Raw genomic sequence first — 20,710 nt, 5'->3', positions numbered from 1 at the left:
GGAGTCCGCCTGCCAATGCAGGGGACACGGGTTCGTGCCCCGGTCTGGGAAGATCCCACATGCCGCGGAGCGGCTGGCCCCGTGAGCCATGGCCGCTGAGCCTGCGCGTCCGGAGCCTGTGCTCCACAATGGGAGAGGCCACGACAGTGAGAGGCCCGCGTACCAGAAAAAAATAAAAATAAAAAATAAATAAAGAGCCAGATAGTAATCGTTTTCAGCTTCACAAGCCACATGGCCTCTGTCACAACTATTCAACTTGTAGCAGGAAATCATCCATAGACAATATGTAAATGAATGAATGTGACTATGTTCTAATAAATCTTTATTTAGGGACACTGAAATTCAAATTTCTCATCATTTTCATGTGTCCCAAAAGAGTTCACAGGCCATATAAAAAGAGGTGATGGACTGGGTTCTGCCAGTGGGCTGTAGTTTGCCAACCCCTGATATAGACCAACCCTCTCATTTTACAGATAAGAAACTTGCCAGGGGTCTGCTGTGGGCTAGTGTTCAGGCTGCGATTAGATGCCAAGGCCATGCCATTTCCATAATTCCAGGTTGCCTATGACAGATTGCAGAAATGGCCGTTGTGACACCATTGAGGATCTTTCCAGATGTGTCTGTGTCCCCTGCAATCTGGGTGCCTGGAAAGAGCGGGGTGGGACCAAGGGGGTGTCCTCCTCATCTGTAAAGTCTCAGAAACGTGTCTGGTGACATGAAGAGCATGAAGAAAGGAAAACTAATGTGGACACAATCTCAAAGAACAGCTATTTGTCAGCATTTTCCATTTCAAAGCGTTCTGCATTCCCAACGCCTCGCACAGCATCCTGAGCGTCTACATGAACCAGCAGAGCAAAGGGCAGCTTCCTCCCCCACTTCCACGTATGGAAGGTTTGGGGGCATCAGAGGACCCGGTGGGACGCTGGGCTTTCCTTCACTTCCTTCCTCGTCCTCCTCTCTCCGCTTCCTGCTCTGCTGCTGCCCACCTCATCCCGCCCCATAAACCAAAAGTGCCCTCACCTGTCTTCTTAAAGAATCAGCTTCCTCCATGACTGGCTCATAAAGAATATTATTGGGTCATGAATAAAATGCCCCAGTTCCATAAAACAAGCAACCCTTTCTCATGAGAACGAAAAGAAAAGCCTTCTTGCATTTGCCCTGTACCGTCTTTAGGGTCCTATGCATCTTTAGAGATAATTTCTCTGGAATTATCATTGAGATCTGCGATTTTAACATGTCTCAAATGGCAGCCCACTGAATGTGAACTTGGACTGGAAGTTTCTGCTCAAATAACGCTGGAAATGCTGCCTTCTCTTCCCCTTAATGTCACACTGCACACCCGTGCATTAAAAGCAAGAAGCAGCCTTGCACTGAAGAAATGTGTTCAACCTTCTGTAGCCTGCTGACCTCCATCGCCGCTGAGCCCTTTCCCTGGGCCACATCCTGACCTCCTGGGGGAACGGGTCCAGGCAGCAGAACCGCCCCCCCCCCCAGAGCATATGCGACTCCCACGTGGCCCAACCTGATTCTATCTTATGTCATGATTTCCACCTGATTTTCTCTCCCTCTCCCACCCCAACTGCAGTCTCCTTGAAGGTTGTGATGGGGCCTCCTTCTCTTCATATTAGACTAGGATTTCTCAACCTCAGCACTACTGACATTTGGGACTGGATAATTCTTTGCTGTGGAGGGAGCTGTCCTGTGCATTGTAGGATGTTTAGCAGCAACCTTGGCCTCTACACTATAGACGTCATAGCACCCCATTGGGATATCAAAAGTGTCTCCATACTCAGCCTTAAAAAAGAACAAAATAGGGGGCTTCCCTGGTGGCGCAGTGGTTGAGAGTCTGCCTGCTAATGCAGGGGACACGGGTTCGAGCCCTGGTCCGGGAGGATCCCACATGCCGCGGAGCAACTAGGCCCGTGAGCCACAACTACTGAGCCTGCGCGTCTGGAGCCTGTGCTCCACAACGGGAGAGGCCACGATAGTGAGAGGCCCCCGCACCGCGATGAAGAGTGGCCCCCACTTGCCACAACTAGAGAAAGCCCTCGCACAGAAACGAAGACCCAACACAGCAAAAATAAATTAAAAACAAAACAAAACAAACAAACAAAAAGAACAAAATAATGCCATCTGCAGCAACATGGATGGACCTAGAGATTGTCATACTGAGTGAAGTAAGTCAGACACAGAAAGACAAATATTATATGATATTGCTTATATGTGGAATCTAAAAAAAGGGTACAAGTGAACTTACTTACAAAACAGAAGTAGAGTCATGGATGTAGAAAACAATCTTATGGTTACCAGGGTATGGGGGGTGGAGGGATAAATCAGGAGGCTGGGATTGACATACACACACTACTGTATATAAAACAGATAACTAATAAGAACCTGCTGTACAGCACAGGGAACTCTACTCAGTACTCTGTAATGGCCTATATGGAAAAACAATCTAAAAAAAAAAAGAGTGGAATATGTATATGTATAACTGATTCCCTTTGCTCTACAGCAGAAACTAACACAACATTGTAAATCAAGTATGCTCCAATAAAAATTGTTTTTAAAAAAGTGTCTCCAGACATTGTCAAATGCCCCCTGGGGACAGTTCTGACCTTGGTTGGGAACCACTGATTAGACCATGAAGGCATGCGTCTGGTAGCCCCACAGTCAAAATTTGCGCTCAATGATTAAATGCATAGTCTCCTGAGTTTAGAAGAGAAAAGAAGGGTTCTTCCAGGCAGGCCTGGGTGTGAAGCGCTCGTGCAACTGCCCTGACATGTCTCTGGCTTAGCCCTGCCCCATCCCGCGGTAGGTCTTGATGTAGCTCACTTGACCTAACAAGCTCTAAATCACGTGTGTTCCAGCATCCGAGACACAGCACGCCTAAGGGGACACGGCCGGGAAGGGAGGGAGCGGTTTTCCTCTCACACTGGGGAGCCCTCTGGGTATCTAAACCTTAACAGCAGGACACAAAGCAGCCAACTGCTTTTGTTTTTAATTGTCAGAGGGAAGTGTCAGGCTTCAAGTCACTGTGAAGCTTCCCCAGGACGCTTTTCCTTTTCCCAGCCCCAGGACAAAGCCTTGGCAAGGGACATCAATCTCTCCAGCCCGAGGGGTTTCCTAAACTCATTCCCTTCCCCCCAGGTCCTGTCCACCAGTTTCTTGAAGAAAATTTCCAGCTGTATTTTTACTTCAGGATGAGTGCTAAAGAGTTTTACAAGTTGCTGAAGCTCTGAGGCTCATGAATCTTGGGAGACAATTTCAATAATTCTTTAGAGCAGGGATCAGTAGACTTTTTTTTTATAAAGGGCCAGATAGTAGATATTTTAGGCTCGGTGGGCCATGTGATCTCTGCTGCAATTACTTATCAGCTGTTGCCGCCCAAATGCCGCCCAAAGACAATATGTAAATGAATGGGCATAGCTGTGTTCCAATAAAACTTTATTTACAGAAGCAAGTTGTGGGCCGGGTTTAGCCCACAGGCTGTGAAGACTCCTGCTGTAGAACATCTCCAGTGATGAACCAGCCTTTGCCACCCCAATGACCAAGAGGAAAAATGTGCTGCTCTTTTTACCCACGAAAGTCATACCCACATTCCCCACAGATAGATAGGAAGACGTGAGTCTCTGATCTCAAAGGCCTTTTGGGCTCCGGTTACCCTTTGTCTGCTGCTAACCTTTTCAAGTTACTAAAGTTAAACTTTGAGCTTGCTTTCCAAAGTGTAGGTGCTGCCAGCGGGAGATTCTGCCTCTCTTTTCTGGAGGTTGCTCTCACTTGTCCCCATCCCACCCCCCAGGAAAATGTGCAAGTCATGCAAATGCAGTCAGGAGGACCACTGCCTGAGCTCGGACCTGGAAGACGATCGGAAAATTGGCCGCTTGCTGATGGACTCCAAGTATTCCACCCTCACGGCACGAGTGAAAGGCGGGGACGGCATCCGGATTTACAAGAGGAACCGAATGATCATGACCAACCCCATTGCCACCGGGAAAGATCCCACCTTTGACACCATCACCTATGAGTGGGCTCCCCCTGGAGTCACCCAGAAACTGGTAAGAGAGCTTCCTGCAACCAAGTGGTTGTTTCCCTACCCTTGTAAATAGGAGCCATGCCATAGGTTCCTGGATGTCAAAGACAAGGTAAGAAGAGGGCAAGTTTGCAAAAATGGTAGGAAAATAGCTATGGTTTCGAACCTGCTCCTGCCTCACTCTGTGATCTTGAAGTGAAAACTGTCTGGGCCTCAGTTTTCCTCATCCATGAAATGGGTAGAGGTGTTCACATGAATTCTAAGGGGCCCTTCCAGCTCTAGTACAGGGTTGCTCATGGTTCCCTTTAGGTTCCCCACTTCTGAACAGAGGATGTTTTATTGTTCAGAACTCTCAGAGTGCTCATGTTCATCCATAAGTTCCTCATTTTCCCTCAAAGTGGCCTGGGATGTGCCCTTTGCAAGTCTTGGGGAGAGCACAGGAACACTTCTCTCTTCTCCCTAACTCCTGGGTTTAAAAGAGAGAAGTAAATTGGCTTTACACAACCCTAAGGAAGAGGCACCCAGAGAAGGACGAGACCCAGAGAGAGCAGGTGACTTGCACAAGGTCACCCTGTGGCTGCCCACTAAAAGGATCCAAGAAAAGTCCCCATGCACAGGCCTCACCCCAGACCACTAAATCGGAAGCTCCAGATTGCAGGATCAGAATTATCAGACACGAGTATTTAAACGAAGCCCCAAGTAATACCCCATGTGGGCCCCCTTCAAGACCCAGAGCAGCGGACCAGCGCCCCTCAAATTTCCACAAGTGTATGAACCATCTGGAGAGCTCACAGAAACACATCGAGTAGGCTCAGGGCCGTTCTGAGAATCTGCAGTCCCGCCAAGCTCCCAGGTCATGCCGATGCTGCTGGCTCCCAGAGCACACCTGGAGGAGCAAGGACCCAGGTGATTTCTACAGGTTAGTGAGATTAAAAAAACCTACAGCGTTAGAAATGCAAGCCTGACGTTGAATTCCATCTCTCCGGGGAGAAAAGGAGAGCCTTTCGAGACCCGTGTGTCCCTGTCCCTGCAGGCTTCCCCCACAGCTCCTGCTACGCCCCCTCACTGAGTACCTTGCATGGCAATGACCTTCCACCTTCCTGCCCTGGACCACTCTACGGCAGGCCTGGGCTCTCTAGGCTCTTGCCTTCCTCGGGGACTTTGCACATGCTGTTCCCTCTCCTTGAAACATCCTTTCCCAGCTCTTCGTATGGCTGGCTCCTCCTGCCAGTCATATCTCAGACAGGCCGTCCCTCACTACCCAATCTGTGGAAGATGCCACCCATCCCCCTACTACATTTCCTCTCTCTCCCAGTTCTCCATTGTTTCTTTAGAAGCTCTTATTTCGAGCTCTCATTGTCTCACGCCTGTCTGTGCTCCGTCATCACCTCTCCCCCACACTGGAGTGAAGTAAGGCCCACGAGGGCACGCGCACGCCTGTCCCGTGTACCGTCTCGCCCCTCGCCTTACGCTGCACAGGGCACGCAGCAGGCTTGAGGCGTATTTGTGCCACGTTGCCTCCCAGCCAGGGACACTGCACGTGTGGTCTGTGGACTGGCACTGCTCCACAAAAGCCTTGTGACTGGTCCACAATCGGAAGCCCAGAAATTGGGAATAAATGTTGGGAAAATTTTGTGGCACTTGACATCCAAGCGCGTGATGGCTGAGCAGAGCTCCTGCATGGTCAGCCTCACGTGGAAATCCCATGTGGCCTGAGCTACATTCTCGTCACATGCACTGAGCCCACAGACCATCCTGCAACCTGTGGAAAAAACACCAAACAAACCTTGATCCTTCACCATAGAAGGTTCAAGCAGCACAGGGCTAAGCTGGAGCTTAAGAGGGGGGAAAAAATCCCTTCTAGATAAAGTGAAGAGAGGCAACGTTTTTTTGGTGTTTTTTTTTAAAGCTTTGCTTTTTGAGAAGCATATTTTAAAAGAACACTTCAGCCTGCATGAGCTCAGCCACCCTGTGAGGTGAGCATTAGTTTACATGTGAGGAAACACAGAATGCTGAACTGGACTTTGACAGCTCCAGTGGGTAGGCAGGGGCAGGTCGGGGGCCACGGAGGGTGCCACGGAATAGCAGCAGTGCCGGGTGGTTCCGAATGCGGGTCTGCCCTCCAGCACCCGGGCCTGGGTGAGCCATCAGTGGGTCTCCAAGATGTCAGTGGAAACTAAAGTAAGCAGCTCATAAAAGAGCCAGCTGTGGGCGTCAGGAACTGACTGGTGAAAACCCCAAACGCTTCAGCCCCAGACTAATCAGAGGAAGGCATCGTCGGGCCATGATTAATGCCGGCTCATAAAACCACATGGGATAAAGGCCCCTCTGTCTGCTCGGCGTCTGGCCTGCCCGAGCAAATCACATTGCTGAGATTGGATGACTTTCTTCCCACTCACCCTTCTGACTTTTTTTTTTTAATTACCAAGTGATCGGAACTGATTATATTTTGGAAATGGGACCGAATCTTGCTCTCTGTCACCCTTCCCAACCAGAATAAAAGCCAGAGAAATGCTTCAAAGACTAAAGTCTTCAAAGACTAAAGTCACAATAAACCTAATTGCTAGTATGTACTGAGTACTTACTATGATCCAGGCACTACGCTAAGGGCTACACATGCACAGTCGCATCTGATTTTCCAACACTGTTAGGGCTGTACTATTATTACCCTCATCTACAGAAGAAGAAACTGAGGCTCAGAGAGGCGAATGGGTCTTTGAAAGCTAGCTGGGAATGTGGGGGGAGGCAAGACGTAGAAGATGAAGGGAACCAGTATCCATGGAGTGTTTGTATATGAAGGATATCAATACCTCACCGCTCCCTGTGCGCTGGGTGCATTACTGCCCCCATTTGACAGGAGGGCAAACAGAAGCTGGTGAGGCGCGCATGCAGGGCTGGCATCCACTCATCCCCCACCCTCTGCTCCCTTACCCAGGGCAGTCAGAGCACTGTCTCCCACTGAGCCCTCATTGGGCCTCAGAATCCTACTCAACACAGCACTCCAGGCTGCCATGATTGACCAGGATTAACATGTAACGTGAAGCCCATTTGCTCTCTTTGTCTGACAGCTGGAGAAGAATCAGAAAGCGCAGAATCAGGACTGGGTTTTCTGATTCCAGGGTCTGTGTGTGTCCCACTGCCCAACCCTGGGAAAAGAGCATCTTTCTCCTCCACTTTTCTCTCTGCTCTTTTGATTTCTCTCCTGAAAAAGCCTGGTTCCAGGAACCTCTTCACCCAGTATGGCTGTGCCAGACAGCCAAGCACCAAATGATTCAGAAAGTTTCTCACGAAAAACTTAAAACCTAAACCAATCTTTCCAACTGATCCTAGAAAAGGCATCTTGCTAAAGGTTTTGGGAACGTGACCTTAGCTTCATGGAGAAATACCTGAGAGATTCTCTTAGAGGCTCTGAGCAGCACCGGCAGCTGACTCTGACCCGGCCTCTCTCCCCATCTTCCCCGACCCGAGACCGTGCCAACGGATAGTGATTGTCTGAGGGCCGCCTTGAGGTGGGTTCTGAGACCCTCATCAGGGTTGATTAGCAATGTCTGCCATCAGTGTGTGGATAGGGAGTGTGGGAGGGGTCTCAGGCCAGCCAGGCAAGGCCAGCCACCAGGAAACAACACATGCCTGTGGTAGCCGGATGCTGGGGCCTTGCCAATGCAAAGGCAGAGAGCCGGTACCCAGCTGGGGCTTTGAGGACGCTGTGAGTGCAGGCGCAGCCTCGACCACAGGGCTGACTTATGAAGTCGAGCAGGGAGGGGTGCAGGCCCTAGAAGACCAGAGCCACACACAGATCCAGGGACTACAGCATCCTGGCACCAGGCGATGCTTCCACACCCCCTCACCCTGAAATGATGACAAAAGGAAACTCCCCCAGAGATTGGGGGACATTTTTTTTCTCTTTGCAAATCACCCAACTTGTAGACAGTCAGTATAGAAGAAGTTGAAACCCAAGTTGCTGAGTTCAAAGCTGTCTCTGCCGCACACTAGCTGTGTGACCTTCGGGAGGTTACTTAACTTCTCTGTGCCTCAGCTTCCCAAGGGATAATATTAGCACCTTCCTCCTAGGGGTGTTGTGAGAATTAAATGCGTTAACATAGGTCAGGCACTTAGAAGAAGGCCTGGAACGCGGTAAGCAGCACGTAGGTGTTAGCTGTCCCTACCGTTCCTCATACCACTCCACTGGGGGAAGAAAGCAGCCTTCCTAGAAGAGGCTGCTCTCCCCTCAGCCGAATCCTCTGTGCGACCGGGGCTGCTTCAGCACTCGGAGTAAGTGAGACATCGGCCAGGTCTGGATGCCCTTTCTGGCAGCATGAGCAAAGCTCTTGTTTCCTCTTCTGCAAAATCCTTCCTGAGATTCTAGGAGCCGGGCAGGCCCCAGGCAAGAGATAGGAAGGGCTTGCGGGGGTACTTCCCCTGCCCTGCCCCTGCTGCATCTCCCCAGGGTCCTGTGCCCTACCGTACCCTCATCCATCTCCCCAAGGCCCTGTGCCCCACCCCAGCCTGCTGGCTGTTGGGCTGCTGCTTCCTGTCCTCTGTTGGTCCCATCCCTTCCCCCACCCACTGCCCTCAGATGTCCTACTTCAGACTCCCCCAGGAGGACCTATACAAGCACTCACTTCCAGGCCCCTAGATCAGAGCGGGCCTGGGAAGCCTTCCCACAAGGTCGCCAAGTGAGTCCCATGCACCCCAAAGTTTGAGACAAGGGTCTTCAGATCTACCCGTCTGGCCTGTTCTCGTTGGAGGCCACCTGCAGTTTCACACTGATCAAGAGAAAAGCCACGGTCTTCCCAAGACGCAGCAGGAATCAGCCCCTGCCAGACGTGTCGTCAGCTGGGGGACTCCCCGGGGCTTCTGGTTCTTCTGAGTGCTGGGTGAAGGGCCTGGGACTCTGTGGCCAGCAGCCTACCTTGGCCCCTTTTCGGGGCTGCGGACTCGGCTGAGTGACACTGCTCCCTCTTACTTGTGAGGAAGATCAAGTGAGGTCGCCACTGACTTCTCACAATGGCCCAGACCCTAACCATCATGCTTGCTACCCTGAACTTTGCAGATGAGGAAATGGAGGCCCAGAGAGGCTGGGTGCTTTCCTGATCTTATACACAGAGCAGCACCAGCAGGGCTGGAGCTAGAAACCCAAATGTCCCGGCACCCCAGGATTCTGTGCACCACCCAGGCCATTTCCTGTGTCTAGAAGGTGCCCTGAGAGTATGAGGGGCTGTGCCCACAGGGCCGGGAGGTCTCAGCCGGGTCCCCCGGGACCTAGGGCTGAGCCGCCGAGGGTGGGGCACTCACAGCCACCCCTCAACTGCATTCCCACACCTGCCTCTCCCTGTTCTAAAAAGGCTCTTATCCGGAATTCATTTATTAGGAAATTCAGCAAACCAGGCTCTGGACTAGCACCCCCCAGCCCCAGGTCCTCACCCCCCGTTCCCTACAGACAGGCCGCAGCTGGGATGTCCATTATGAATCGCATTTTCCATGTTGGTTAACACAACTCCAGTGTGAGTCCAGCCTCAAGGACAAGATATGGGGCACGCAGATTCTAAGAGGGTAAATACGGCAGCAGCCATGGGGGCATGGGAATCAGGCCGTGTGGTGAGCGAGTCGGGTACGGGTCAGGGTCAGGGTCGGGCACAGTGGTGGAGAACAGTCATCGAGGACCAACAACTGGCCTTTCACACTTTCTCATGCTGTGTGGCCTTGACCTTTATCTTCCCCTAATCTCCCCGTCCCTGGGACCCACCCAAGTGTAAGATTTCTGCTCATTTAAAAAAAGCAAGCAAACAAACCAACAAAAGGCCATTGGACAGTTATCCATGGACATATTAATATTCAGATGGTCTACCATCTATGCCAGCCCTGTTGGTGTGGAAATGTTACTGACCTGAGACCTTGTCGATTCTACTATTAGAAGGTGCCTTTGCATATTTTTAAATTAATGAACTATGAAATACCTTCTGCCTATAGTGATTTAATTATACTTTGCCAAGAAAAGCAATTTTAAACTAGATTGACTTTTTTTTTTTTTTAATGAGAAGCATTGCCATGAGGTAAATGAGGTAAAAATATTCAGTTTTGAAAGAAACAAAATCCTTGTTGCAAAGCCAGCAAATCTAAAAGGAACGTCTACTGAAATGACCCGATTCTCATCAAGAATGTGAACCTGTGAATGTGACTCAGGGGAGAGTGGAAGCTTACTTAGGCCTCTTTCCAGTGTTCCCCAAATTCACCCCATTTCTTCCTTGAGAATAATCCTTGCGTTCTGCAGAGACCTGAGGAAGCCCAGGTCTTGCCAGGGCTCAGATCTCTGCCTGGTGCTTGGGAATCACGGTGCTGGGTCTCCTCTTCCCCAGGGCCTGCAGTACATGGAGCTCATCCCCAAGGAGAAGCAGCCAGTGACCGGCACCGAGGGCGCCTACTACCGCCGGCGTCAGCTCCTGCGTCAGCTCCCCATCTACGACCAGGACCCCTCTCGCTGCCGTGGACTTTCGGAGAACGAGCTGAAAGTGATGGAGGAGTTTGTGAAGCAGTATAAGAGCGAGGCCCTGGGTGTGGGCGAAGTGGCCCTCCCCGGGCAGGGCGGCTTGCCCAAGGAGGAGGGGAAGCTGCAGGAGAAGCCCGAGGGCACAGAGACGGCCGCCCCGACTGCCAACGGCAGCATCAGCGACCCGTCCAAGGAACACGTAAGTCTCTCCCGTCCATCCATCCATCGGGTCCGGCTGAAGCCGCCCAGGCCAGGGCTGCAGGGTCAGGGCCCCAGGCCAGGGCTGCAGGGTCAGGGCCCCAGCTCCGGGCTGTGTTCCCTCATTCCCGCCTTCATTCGTGGTCATGGTCCAGGAGAGGTCACGGACAAGCAAACCGTCGCAGTGTGGAGAAAGGGCATCGATCCTTGCTTGGGGGTGAGGGTAGGCTTGGGGGAGGAGGTGAGGCCCACGCTGGCCTTGGAAGAATAACTAAGAGTACCCCAGGCCTTCAGGCTCTTCGGGGAAGACCTGTGTTGCCTTAAAGAGGCGATCATGTGCAAAAACAGGTGAAAGTCTCAGAGAGCCCAGCACAGTCAGAGGACTGAATGAAGTCCCAGGTGGCTGAAAGTGTGGTACCAGGGGGCTGGGGGGCCCAAGGCTGGCGAGGTCAGCAGGGGCCACACTTCCTGAAGGGTCATGCCCTCCGTCCATCCATCACTCGAGCATTGATTGGCCTGTACTGTCCGCCGAGCCCCAGGAAATCAAACAAGCAGAGGACACTGTCCCCTATTGGGATGCTATCGATTTAGGACTTTACTCCAAGGGCCGTAGGGAGAGGTGGCAGGCTTGAGATTGGGGCCACGTGGGGCTGTTTGCTAACGTTCATGGGCCCCCAACCCCTATCAGCCAAGAGGCTTCATGCTTCCATGTGACATTTGGAGATAAAAGTCCCAATATACAGGGTCCTCAAGCAAACCAGCTGCCTTGCTGGGAACAGGCTAGCCGTCACCCACGTGAGCCAGACACCCCAGGGAAATGCCAGCCCGAACAATGCTGTCAGTACCTCCAGAAGGGGCCGGGTCTTTCTTCTCTGTAGTGACTCACCCTTGTTATCCAAAACCTGCGTCCTGCATCTCCCAACCCCGCCCCGTAGGCACGTTCATTTGGGATTGCCATCCAATGCAAAGAACAAAAAGACAAAAAGACAAAAGAATGAAATTGATTTTCACTCACAAATTGGTGGTCTTGAAAAGACCCATTTCTCAGGAAGAATTCACATGCCAGGAACTTCTGAAAACATTAGATCCAGTTACCATGTTTCATAAACTAGCCTCGTCCCCAGCCCTGCCTTCTATCCACCCTCCGGCAGCCATAGGTCTTTAACACATTAGTACCACGTAATTCCAAGCTGGAACGCAACGTCTTTAAGTCTGTGACATTTCCCAGTTGCCATTCGCAAGAGAGAAATGCTGATCTGAGAACGTATTTTATCCTGGACTCAGCCCACGGGTTTGGACAGCGTGGAAGTGGGGCAGGGGCGGCCTGAGATCCCAGGGCCTTGGCAACAGTCACCATTAGGAAATGGCTGTGACACTTTGGAAGCATTTAAACAAGACCAGGCAGTAAAGAGGGAATCCGAAGGAAGCCGATATTGGTGGGTTGGGCTGGCTGGGAAGACTTTTCCTTCCTGACCCTAACCCCAATCTTAATTAGATAACGAATTATGTCATTAATAGACTCACGTCCGTCACCCCCTCTAAATGCTGAGGTCCTGTCTTGTCCATCTCTGTATCTGCAGCAGGAGCCATCAATACAATATAGAGAGTAGGTGCTTGATAAATATGTGATCCATGAATGACTGAACAAGGGACTGAATGAATGAATGTTCAACCTAGCATCCGGTCTCAGTGGCAGCACGCAGGATCCTTCGTTGTGGCGTGCAGGCTTCTCTTTAGTTGTGGCGCGTGGGCTCTGTAGTTGTGGCACGCAGGCTTTCTAGTTGTGGTGCGCAGGCTCAGTAGTTGTGGCGCACAGTCTTAGTTACCCCGCAGCATGTGGGATCTTAGTTCCCCAACCAGGGATCAAAGCGGCGTCCCCTGCATTGCAAGACGGATTCTCAACCACTGGACCACCGGGGAAGTCCCATGTTCGAACTAAATTGATCCTCAAAAGATGGGGACCACTTGGGTGGCCGTTTTGCCTGAAAGGACGATGAGATTTCAAGTTCACATGCCTTAAGCACCTGCTGTGTGCCACATGCTATGCTCAGTACTTCCAGGTCTTGGATTAATTCGAACTGTTACCTGGTAGGTGGATTTCGCCAGCCCCATTTTACAGGTGAGCAGTCAGAGATTCAGAGAAGAACGGTGGTTTGTCGGAGGCCCCATCTTTTCTGAGGGGCAGAAGCTGGATCATCATACGCTTTCTACTGCGTGATGCTGAGTTATAAAACCCTGCTTGTTATCTGTATTTAACTCCCTGTTTATCTCCTTGAAGCCGGGGAGCAAATTCTATTAAGGTAGCTAAGTAGCCTGCCAGGCCATAGATGGCTTGTCCCCGGCAGCCCTGCCATCGGGCCTGGCTGTGGGCTCGCTGCCTGAACTGCTCTGCTGTACCCCAGGGGGCGGCACATCAAGGGGACATGGGTGCTGGCTGTCCTGTGTGCTGGGCTCCTCTTGTTCTCATCAAAGGGCAGGTAGGACAGTCACCACAGACAAGCATCAGGCACGAAGCCTAACTTTTGCTCCCCTGACGAGGGCCACAAACTTTGCTAGAAGCAGTCAGGGCATTCAACTTGAGAACCCACGTACAGGGAGGAAGCATAGGACTGACACCCCAAATCAAACAGTGATTTATGAAAGAAAAGGCGGCAAAAAGAAGGACATGTGAAATGTATTACACTGGAGCTACGATGGTAACATATCACACTTTATCATCCTAAGGGAGACGTTATTCCTGTTGTTAGCGGCTACCATTTAGTGGGCTTTCTCTGGACCGAGGACAGCGCTGAGCTGGAGAGTATCTGATGTAAAGCTCCCAACAGCCCAAGGGAGGCTATGGGATTCGAACCAACTGTCAGCCCCCAAACCCCTCTTTCCTGTTTCCCAAAGCTTATTCCTAGAAAGCTCATGGCCATGAAGCTATAAACGGGCCATGTGGCCACGTAAAGGGGACATCAGACTCAACAAAACGAAATGGGTTTCTTTAGGGCTGGACTTCTCAGAGCCTTTAGGAGGCTACGGCAGTGGTTCTCAAACTAAAGTCACCTGGAAGCTGGCTAAAATCCAGGGGCCTGGGTCCCACCCCAGACTTGTCGGTGCAGGTGGAGGCTGAGGATCTGAATTTCTAACGAGTCTCCAGGTTGATGCCAATGCTGGGGGCCACACTTTGAGAACCACTGCTAAAGAGGGTTAAAAATGACCTTACATTTAAGCTCAGCCAAAATGATACTGCCGATCTGGTATACAGGGAGGGTCCAAGAAACGCTAACAGGGGCATTTTCTAGACTTATGTGGCGCCCTGGCTTAGGGTGTCCGGCTTTGAGAAGACTGCACAGCACTCTTGAATTCCTTGAACTCTCCACGGGGAGTGGTGGAAATACAGACACAGAACATAGCCCACTGCTCTATACCCGCCCCGAATGCCCCATCCTAGAGCGCACTACACTCTACACTTGGCAGCCGGAGGCCACGAGCCCCGCTTTCTCTGAGCTGCCGGTAGCCTACACCCCACGGCGGTTCTCCCAGGAGCTCGCTCGGCGCTGTCCTGCTGCTGGGCGGCCTGTTACAGTCGTGCCCTTCCTCGGAGACCTGGGCTGCCAAGTCCTCCCCCCAACCCCAGGCCCCTCCACCAGACTGTCCAGACCAGAGGAGCATTATCGCCAAAAGGCTGTTCCAAGTCGCCTGTGTGGAATCCCCACCCACGGGCTGAGCGCTGGGTGAAGCCGGAGGGCGGTGGGCCAGCTGGGTGACGGGAGCAGCGCCCTCTGAGCCGACGCATCCTCATGGCCGGGGCTCTTCACTTACTCGGATCTGAGTAAGGCCCTCCGCCAGGCCTTCCCACGGGCCCCGTGACAGGACGGGCAACCTGAAATCAGCCGTGGCACGTCTGGGAATGAACCCCAAAGCTGCGGCTGCCCATGCCGACCTCAGGGCAGGTCCCTGAAAGTGTCATCCTGACCCTGAGCTCAGGAGAGGCAGTGGCATGGCAAATGCCCTGAGAGTCATCCCTCTTCATGAGGAAACGCCACGGCACAAAAATCCCAGATACTAACCAACTGCCGTCACTCCCAAAGCAGGCCCTTTAAATCAGTGAGGCCAAGTAAAAAAAAAACCAATATTTAGCCTTCTCTTCCCCTGACTTGCCCCTCTGTGTGTGCGTGGAGCGGCGAGGGTGGTGGGGAATTGTTACTTCACGGCAGGCTCGTTCATCTCTTTGAATCCTCCGAACGACCAGCAAGACAGCTTGGGGTTGTTATGCCCATTTCACAGACGTGGAGCCTGAGGCACAGAGAGGTTAACTGGTTTGCCGGTGAGGTTCCAGCCCGGGTCCTTTGCATCACCAGCCCTGCAGGGTCCCAGCAAGGTAGGGACAAAGCAAGGGCACGTGCATTTATGTTTGCTGGGGTGGGTGGCAGTGTGCAGAGTCACTCCCAGCCCAGCCTGGTGAAGAACTTGAGGGCCCCTTGTCTGCGAGCCAAGAACAGGGGAAGGACGTGCCTGCCCCACCCCAGTCCCACCCACCATGGGTTCTCGGGGGTCTTGGGGGCTTCGAAGCGTTCCGTGGCTGTGGAGCTGCCCACCCCAGCAGCCCAGACCATTGCACAGCAGCACGGCGGGGCCCCATATCTGCTTTCCAGGCCCCCGCTCCCGACCACTCCCACCTGGATGGATCCTACGGACACTGGACCTCAATGCTCGGACGGTGAACAGCTCTACCAGACCATCTCCCTGCGTTTAGAAAGTTTACTGGATATTTTCTCCGAAATTAAATATACCAATTTCCTGGGCATGGTCATCCTGCCCAGGAATTTCCGCCCTTCCCTACACCCCAAACTTGTAACCGAAGAAAGAGGAAAGCAAGCCAGGACATAGCATTTAATGTCATCTCCGCCCTTTCGTAGTTTTCATCCCTGCCGGGAGACCCCAGCTCCTGCCTCACGGGCCAGGCCGTGGCCCCAGAGGAAGTGATTAAAAGGAGAACAGACTGAAAGAAGTGAAGACATTGCCGGAAGTCGTAAAGATGTGTTAATTTGGTCCCAAATTACAGTGTAACCTCCCTGCCCCCTTCCCCCACAAGAACGCACAAAGGAGGGACCAGAGGTGTGGGTCCCCTCCCTCCCACGAGGTGGGCCTCTCGGCTGGAAACTTAACAGCCGCCGGCGGCTCAGCCCGACTCCAGCCCCGACAAGGGACATACTTGTGGGCAAGGGACTTCCAAAGCTTGGTCCGAGCAGATGTTTGGCTTGTGGGCTGGCAGGCTGGTTTTCCTGCCAGCCCCTCTCTGCGAATTTGAAACCACCGTGCGCCCCCAGGCCTGCAAGCCCTGCCTGAGCTGGAGGACAGAGGGTCAAAGGAAGCCCCCCCCAAATTGCCATGGTTACCAGGCTTCTCAGCATCTGCCTGCCACCTTGTTCACAGGGGAGATATTTTAATGACATTAAAGGAGATTTTATTTTCCACGGAAAATTCCTTTTATCCTGCTTTCCATACTATAAATACTTTGCCGTGTTGCCTCATAAGGCTTCACAGCTATCTTTTTTTTTTCCCCCCCAAAGTGGGCTGCGTAATAGTCCATTGACTAAAGCAGGGGTTGGCGAACTTTTCCTATAAAGGGCAGACTGTGAATATTTCAGGCTTTACGAGCCACGAGGTCTCAGTCATAACCACTGGCCTCTGTCCTTGTGGCACTGACGCAGCCAAAGACAATATCTCAACAGATGACCAGGGCTGTGTCCCAATAAAACTTTATTTGCAAAACCAGGCAGCAGGCTGGATCTGGCCCCAGGGCTGTACTTTGCTGACCCTGGAACTAGAAGAACCATAAAAAATGTTTTTCACTGTTTATGAATGACCTGGGCTTTGTTCAACTTTATTATGCTACTGGAGGTTACTTGGTGACGCTGATGATTCGGATGATAGTGTCATCTGCCATTCGTTGACGACCTACATGGTGCCAGCACGCCAGAGGCTTCACACGGTTGTTTCATTCAATCCCAAGAACTACCCGGCAAGATATATCATCCCCCTCTCTAGTCGTCTAGCTGGTGAGCCGTGAAGCCAGAACTGGAACTCAGGCCTGCATCACCTCAAACCCCACACAGACTCCAAAGGACGGCAGCTCCCGCTTCCAGAGCCCCCGTGTGGCCCAGACACCTTGCGAGGCCTCTGCAACAGAGATGACCACACGTAAGCCTTGTCCCTACTCAGCAGCATCCCGTTGTAGGGATACACTTGTCAAGGCCGGATTCGGGAGCACCCCAGGCTGACGTTCTCTCTTCCAAGTGTCGCGTTTGGGAAGCCTTCCCGGCCCCATCCTCCCCCTTCCCCAGATAACCAGTGAGGGAGATGCGGTTAGAAACGCCTGACGTTCTGCCTCGCTTGGAAGAGAGGCCCCTCCTCAAGGACCTGCCCCTAGAAGATGCGGGAGACAAAGCACTGGTGGGCCCACAGCACTGACCCCATGTGCAAAGCACTTCGCACGATCAGGGCCCACCTTGTGTCACAGATGCGGAAACTGAGGCTCGGAGATCCCCCCAGATGAAGCTACGGCGGGACCTCATGCAAAGGTCGGGACCCTAACCACAGCGCCTGCGGCCACCCACCTATTCTGCACCATAAGGAACCTCTCGGGAAGTTGCCCGTATGGGGCAAGAGAACGCAAGAGGCTAAAGATGCCAGCCGTGACACTGGGCCAGAAAAGAGGGAAAAATGCCCCCAAAAACTGCCGATAGACGAGGCTGCAAAGCAAAGATGGTGAATAATCGCCATAAGAGGAAATGGAGAGATGCTGTTTATAAATAAATTGTTGAGTATTTGTGTTGGAAAGAACCCAGTGCCTGAATTCAAGGCCCTTGAGTCAATATTTACTGTATTGTAATGGGGAGCTTTTCACAAGGCAATCTGGGTTTAGACCGGGGAGGCCTTTGGATAAGGGCCTTCCAGAAAAGAACCACATGATTGGAACAGAACTGCTGGCAACCGCGGCCGACAGATTACGGCTGGTTTACAGGGCTCTCCATATCTGCAGATCCGTCCCTGAAGGCCAGCGCGGCTCATCCCTGGAGACACCTCTTTGGCCGTGGAACCCGGGGCCACTGTCCTGAATCTGCTGCTTCCTGAAACACTCTGTGTCTTGGTTACTGCTATTTCAGAAGCCTGAATAACTCTGCGTGTCCACGTGTGCTGCTCCTGTTACCTGGGGCCGCACAGCAAACCACCCTGAGATGCAGCAGCTTAGAACACCTGTTCCAAGACGTCTGTCTTCTCACAGATCAGCAATCTGGGCAGGGCTCAGCGGGAGAGCTTGTCTCTGTCCTTGACCTCTGGCCTTGATGCTCGGAAGACAGATACGGCTAGGGCTGGACCAGCAGGGGCCCCAGCCTCTCCCTCTATCTCTGTGTTTTCTCCGTGTGGCTGCCCTAGGATGCGGGCCTCAGGACTCCCAAGAAAGAGCCAGTGGAAGCTGTGTTGCCTTCATGACCTACCTCAGCGATCTACAGCATCCCTTCCACCACATTCTGTTCTACAGAAGCGAGTTACTAAGGCGGGGCCATATGCAAAGAAAGGGAATATGGGTATTGGTTGGAGGAGGGTCCAAGAAGTTGCCGGCATCATTTCCACTCCTCACGGCAGAGGGAACCCCAGGCCTGCAGGGTCTGAACTTTGCAGGCAGCTGAATCTAGAATGCTCCTCAGCTTTCTCAGTGCAAGTGTTTACAAAGCCCCAAAGTACAGAATATACAAACTCTTTCATTTAGACACTTGTGATGAACAATCTCTCACCACTTGAACAACAGGGCAAGACAAAACTTCAGTGGCACCAGGAGAAACGTCACATGTGTTCTACCTATGAAAGGTCTGTGCTACAGCTCCCTCCCCCGGAGGCACCACAGTCTGCAAACTAGGTTACATGGCAAAGGCTGGACAGATTCCCATGAGAAGGCTTTAGTTTTAGACAGTTGGGAGTCTGAATGAGAACCCACTGACATGCTAATGATCAATGGTCTTCTCTGTGCGTTTTAGCCTAGTTCCAAAGGCCTTCTACTCGACCAAAAGTGGCTCCTCCAGAGGGGGAGTCACCTGGCAATGACCACATTGGGCTTTCTTCAAAATAGTCTAGAATTTAAGCGTCCCAGGAATTCAAATTGGCTTTTGCTGTAATGGAACCTAATTGGTCATGTCATTTTTGCTGAGTTTTTATATAAGGTCATGTTCAAACACTCTATGACAGTGGGTCTCGAAGTGCGGTCCCCTGACCATACCAGCATCCCCTGGGAATCTGAAAATTCCCCTGCCCCCTCCCAGACCTACTAATCAGACACTTGGGGTGGGGAAGTGCAACACTCTGTTTGAGCAGCCCTCTAGGGATGCTGGGGCAGACTCGAGGCTGAGCACGCTGTCTTGGGGTGGGGGGTGGGATGGGAGAGGGAGAAGAGTACGCCCACCACGGCGGGCACTGATTGTAGCTGAGTCTGGGGTAGTGACAGAAGATGAAACTCACATGACTTGATTCTCTGGCCTTGCACAGAGGGAAAGAACAGAGGGGGAAAAACCCAGAGCTCGTGGGTGGGAGGAATGACCTCTTGCCAATCTACGTGCTCATGGTGCTACCGAAAGGAAGCCAGGCCTCCAAACCAGAAGCAGATCCTGCCTTCGACGTCTTTGTCATCTTAGGAAATGGATTTAGCTCCTCAACTTTCTGTAAGGAGGGCTTCGTAGGGATAACGGGAGATTTTCGCTAATTATTACTGAACCCTTGTAAAGTTCACTAATTCTATTATCTCATTTAATCCATGCAGCAGACCTGTGATGTTCCGAGTATTACCTGACAGGTGAAAAAACTAAGGTGCAGAGAGGTTGGGTAACTTGCCCAAGGTCACACAGCTAGCCCCCGTCTCAACCATCCACTGCAATTTAGAAACTGTCAACCTCCCTTCCAAGGATGGTAGGAGAATACGTTTGTGCAGAGAAAGGCAGGACCCGGATCACAGGACCCCAGGCAGGCTGGGCAGTCTGACTCTTGGTTGTCAGGCTGCCCCTAGCGGCTGAGGGGCCACCAGCTGACAGAGCCAAGACACCGTCAGATCTCTTGTCCTTTGAGACCACAGGGAAGGGGGCATGGAAAATAGCTCAGAGGCCAGAAGAAGAAATTGGTTCCTGATGCATGTTGACAGGACTCATTACTCTGACGGCATGTTTTCATAAAATGTCAATGACACTGTTTGCTTAAAAAAGGACTGGCTACTGGTGGTAACAGGGTGCACAGCCAGGGATGCTGGGGGACAACGAGGGAAGAGACACTCCCCAGAGAGGCTCCTGACAAAGCCCATTCAGACAGTGCTCCCAGAGTTACCTGCTCCCAGTGCAAACCACACCCCAGCACTCCAGAACCAGCACTGGCTTCCCATTACCTCCAAAGTGAAGTCCCAACCCCCAGTTCAGAGTCACCCGGGATCACCCACAAACTGCTTCCTGACCTCACATCCCTCTAGTTCCTTCTGTGGGTTGCGGGCGCCAGCTGGTACCCACCAGACACATCCAGGTGCATTTATATCCCTCCCTTTCCCCACTTCTGTGTTAGGCACACCTGGAAACTTGGAGTCAGGCGCCCCACTGATGTATCCTGGTGATACTCGACCAGGTGTGGTGGCTGGACAGTAAGCCCCTTCTGTGTGGGAGGAAAGGGGCCGGAAATTTCATTCTGTGAAATTTAGAAAGACCAACAGACAGAAAATTCACTTGCTTCTCAAACAGCCCTCATCAGACAGTTTACACTTCTGGAGACGTGACAGTCAATGAACGCGGATCCATCACCCATTTTTGGTTTGTTTTGTTTGTTTGTTTTTAATTTTTTTGCCACACTGTGAGGCTTGCAGTATCTTGGTTCCCCCACCAGGGGTCGAACCCGTGCCCCCTGGTATGGAAGCATGGAGTCCTAACCACTGGACCACCAGGGAATTCCCCATCACCTATTTTTGGTTCAGACCCTCTGAT

The 20,710-nt window shown here is 52.1% G+C and overlaps 1 protein-coding gene across 1 annotated transcript in view; it reads left to right on the top strand.

Moving 5' to 3' along the window:
* The window catches only part of LMCD1 (LIM and cysteine rich domains 1), a gene marked incomplete at both ends in the record, with an annotated part of 57,076 nt that overhangs the window by 31,121 nt on the left and 5,245 nt on the right, over positions 1-20,710 (top strand). Inside the window, 2 exons of the mRNA XM_079712342.1 lie at positions 3,800-4,055; positions 10,387-10,716. Of these exons, the coding sequence (XP_079568468.1) occupies positions 3,800-4,055; positions 10,387-10,716 (586 nt within the window). The remainder of the gene's footprint in view (positions 1-3,799; positions 4,056-10,386; positions 10,717-20,710) is intronic.

This window comes from Hyperoodon ampullatus (genome assembly GCF_949752795.1).
Source record: "Hyperoodon ampullatus genome assembly, chromosome: 10".
NCBI lineage: Eukaryota > Metazoa > Chordata > Mammalia > Artiodactyla > Ziphiidae > Hyperoodon > Hyperoodon ampullatus.
This window is presented reverse-complemented; position numbering and strand designations above follow the sequence as displayed.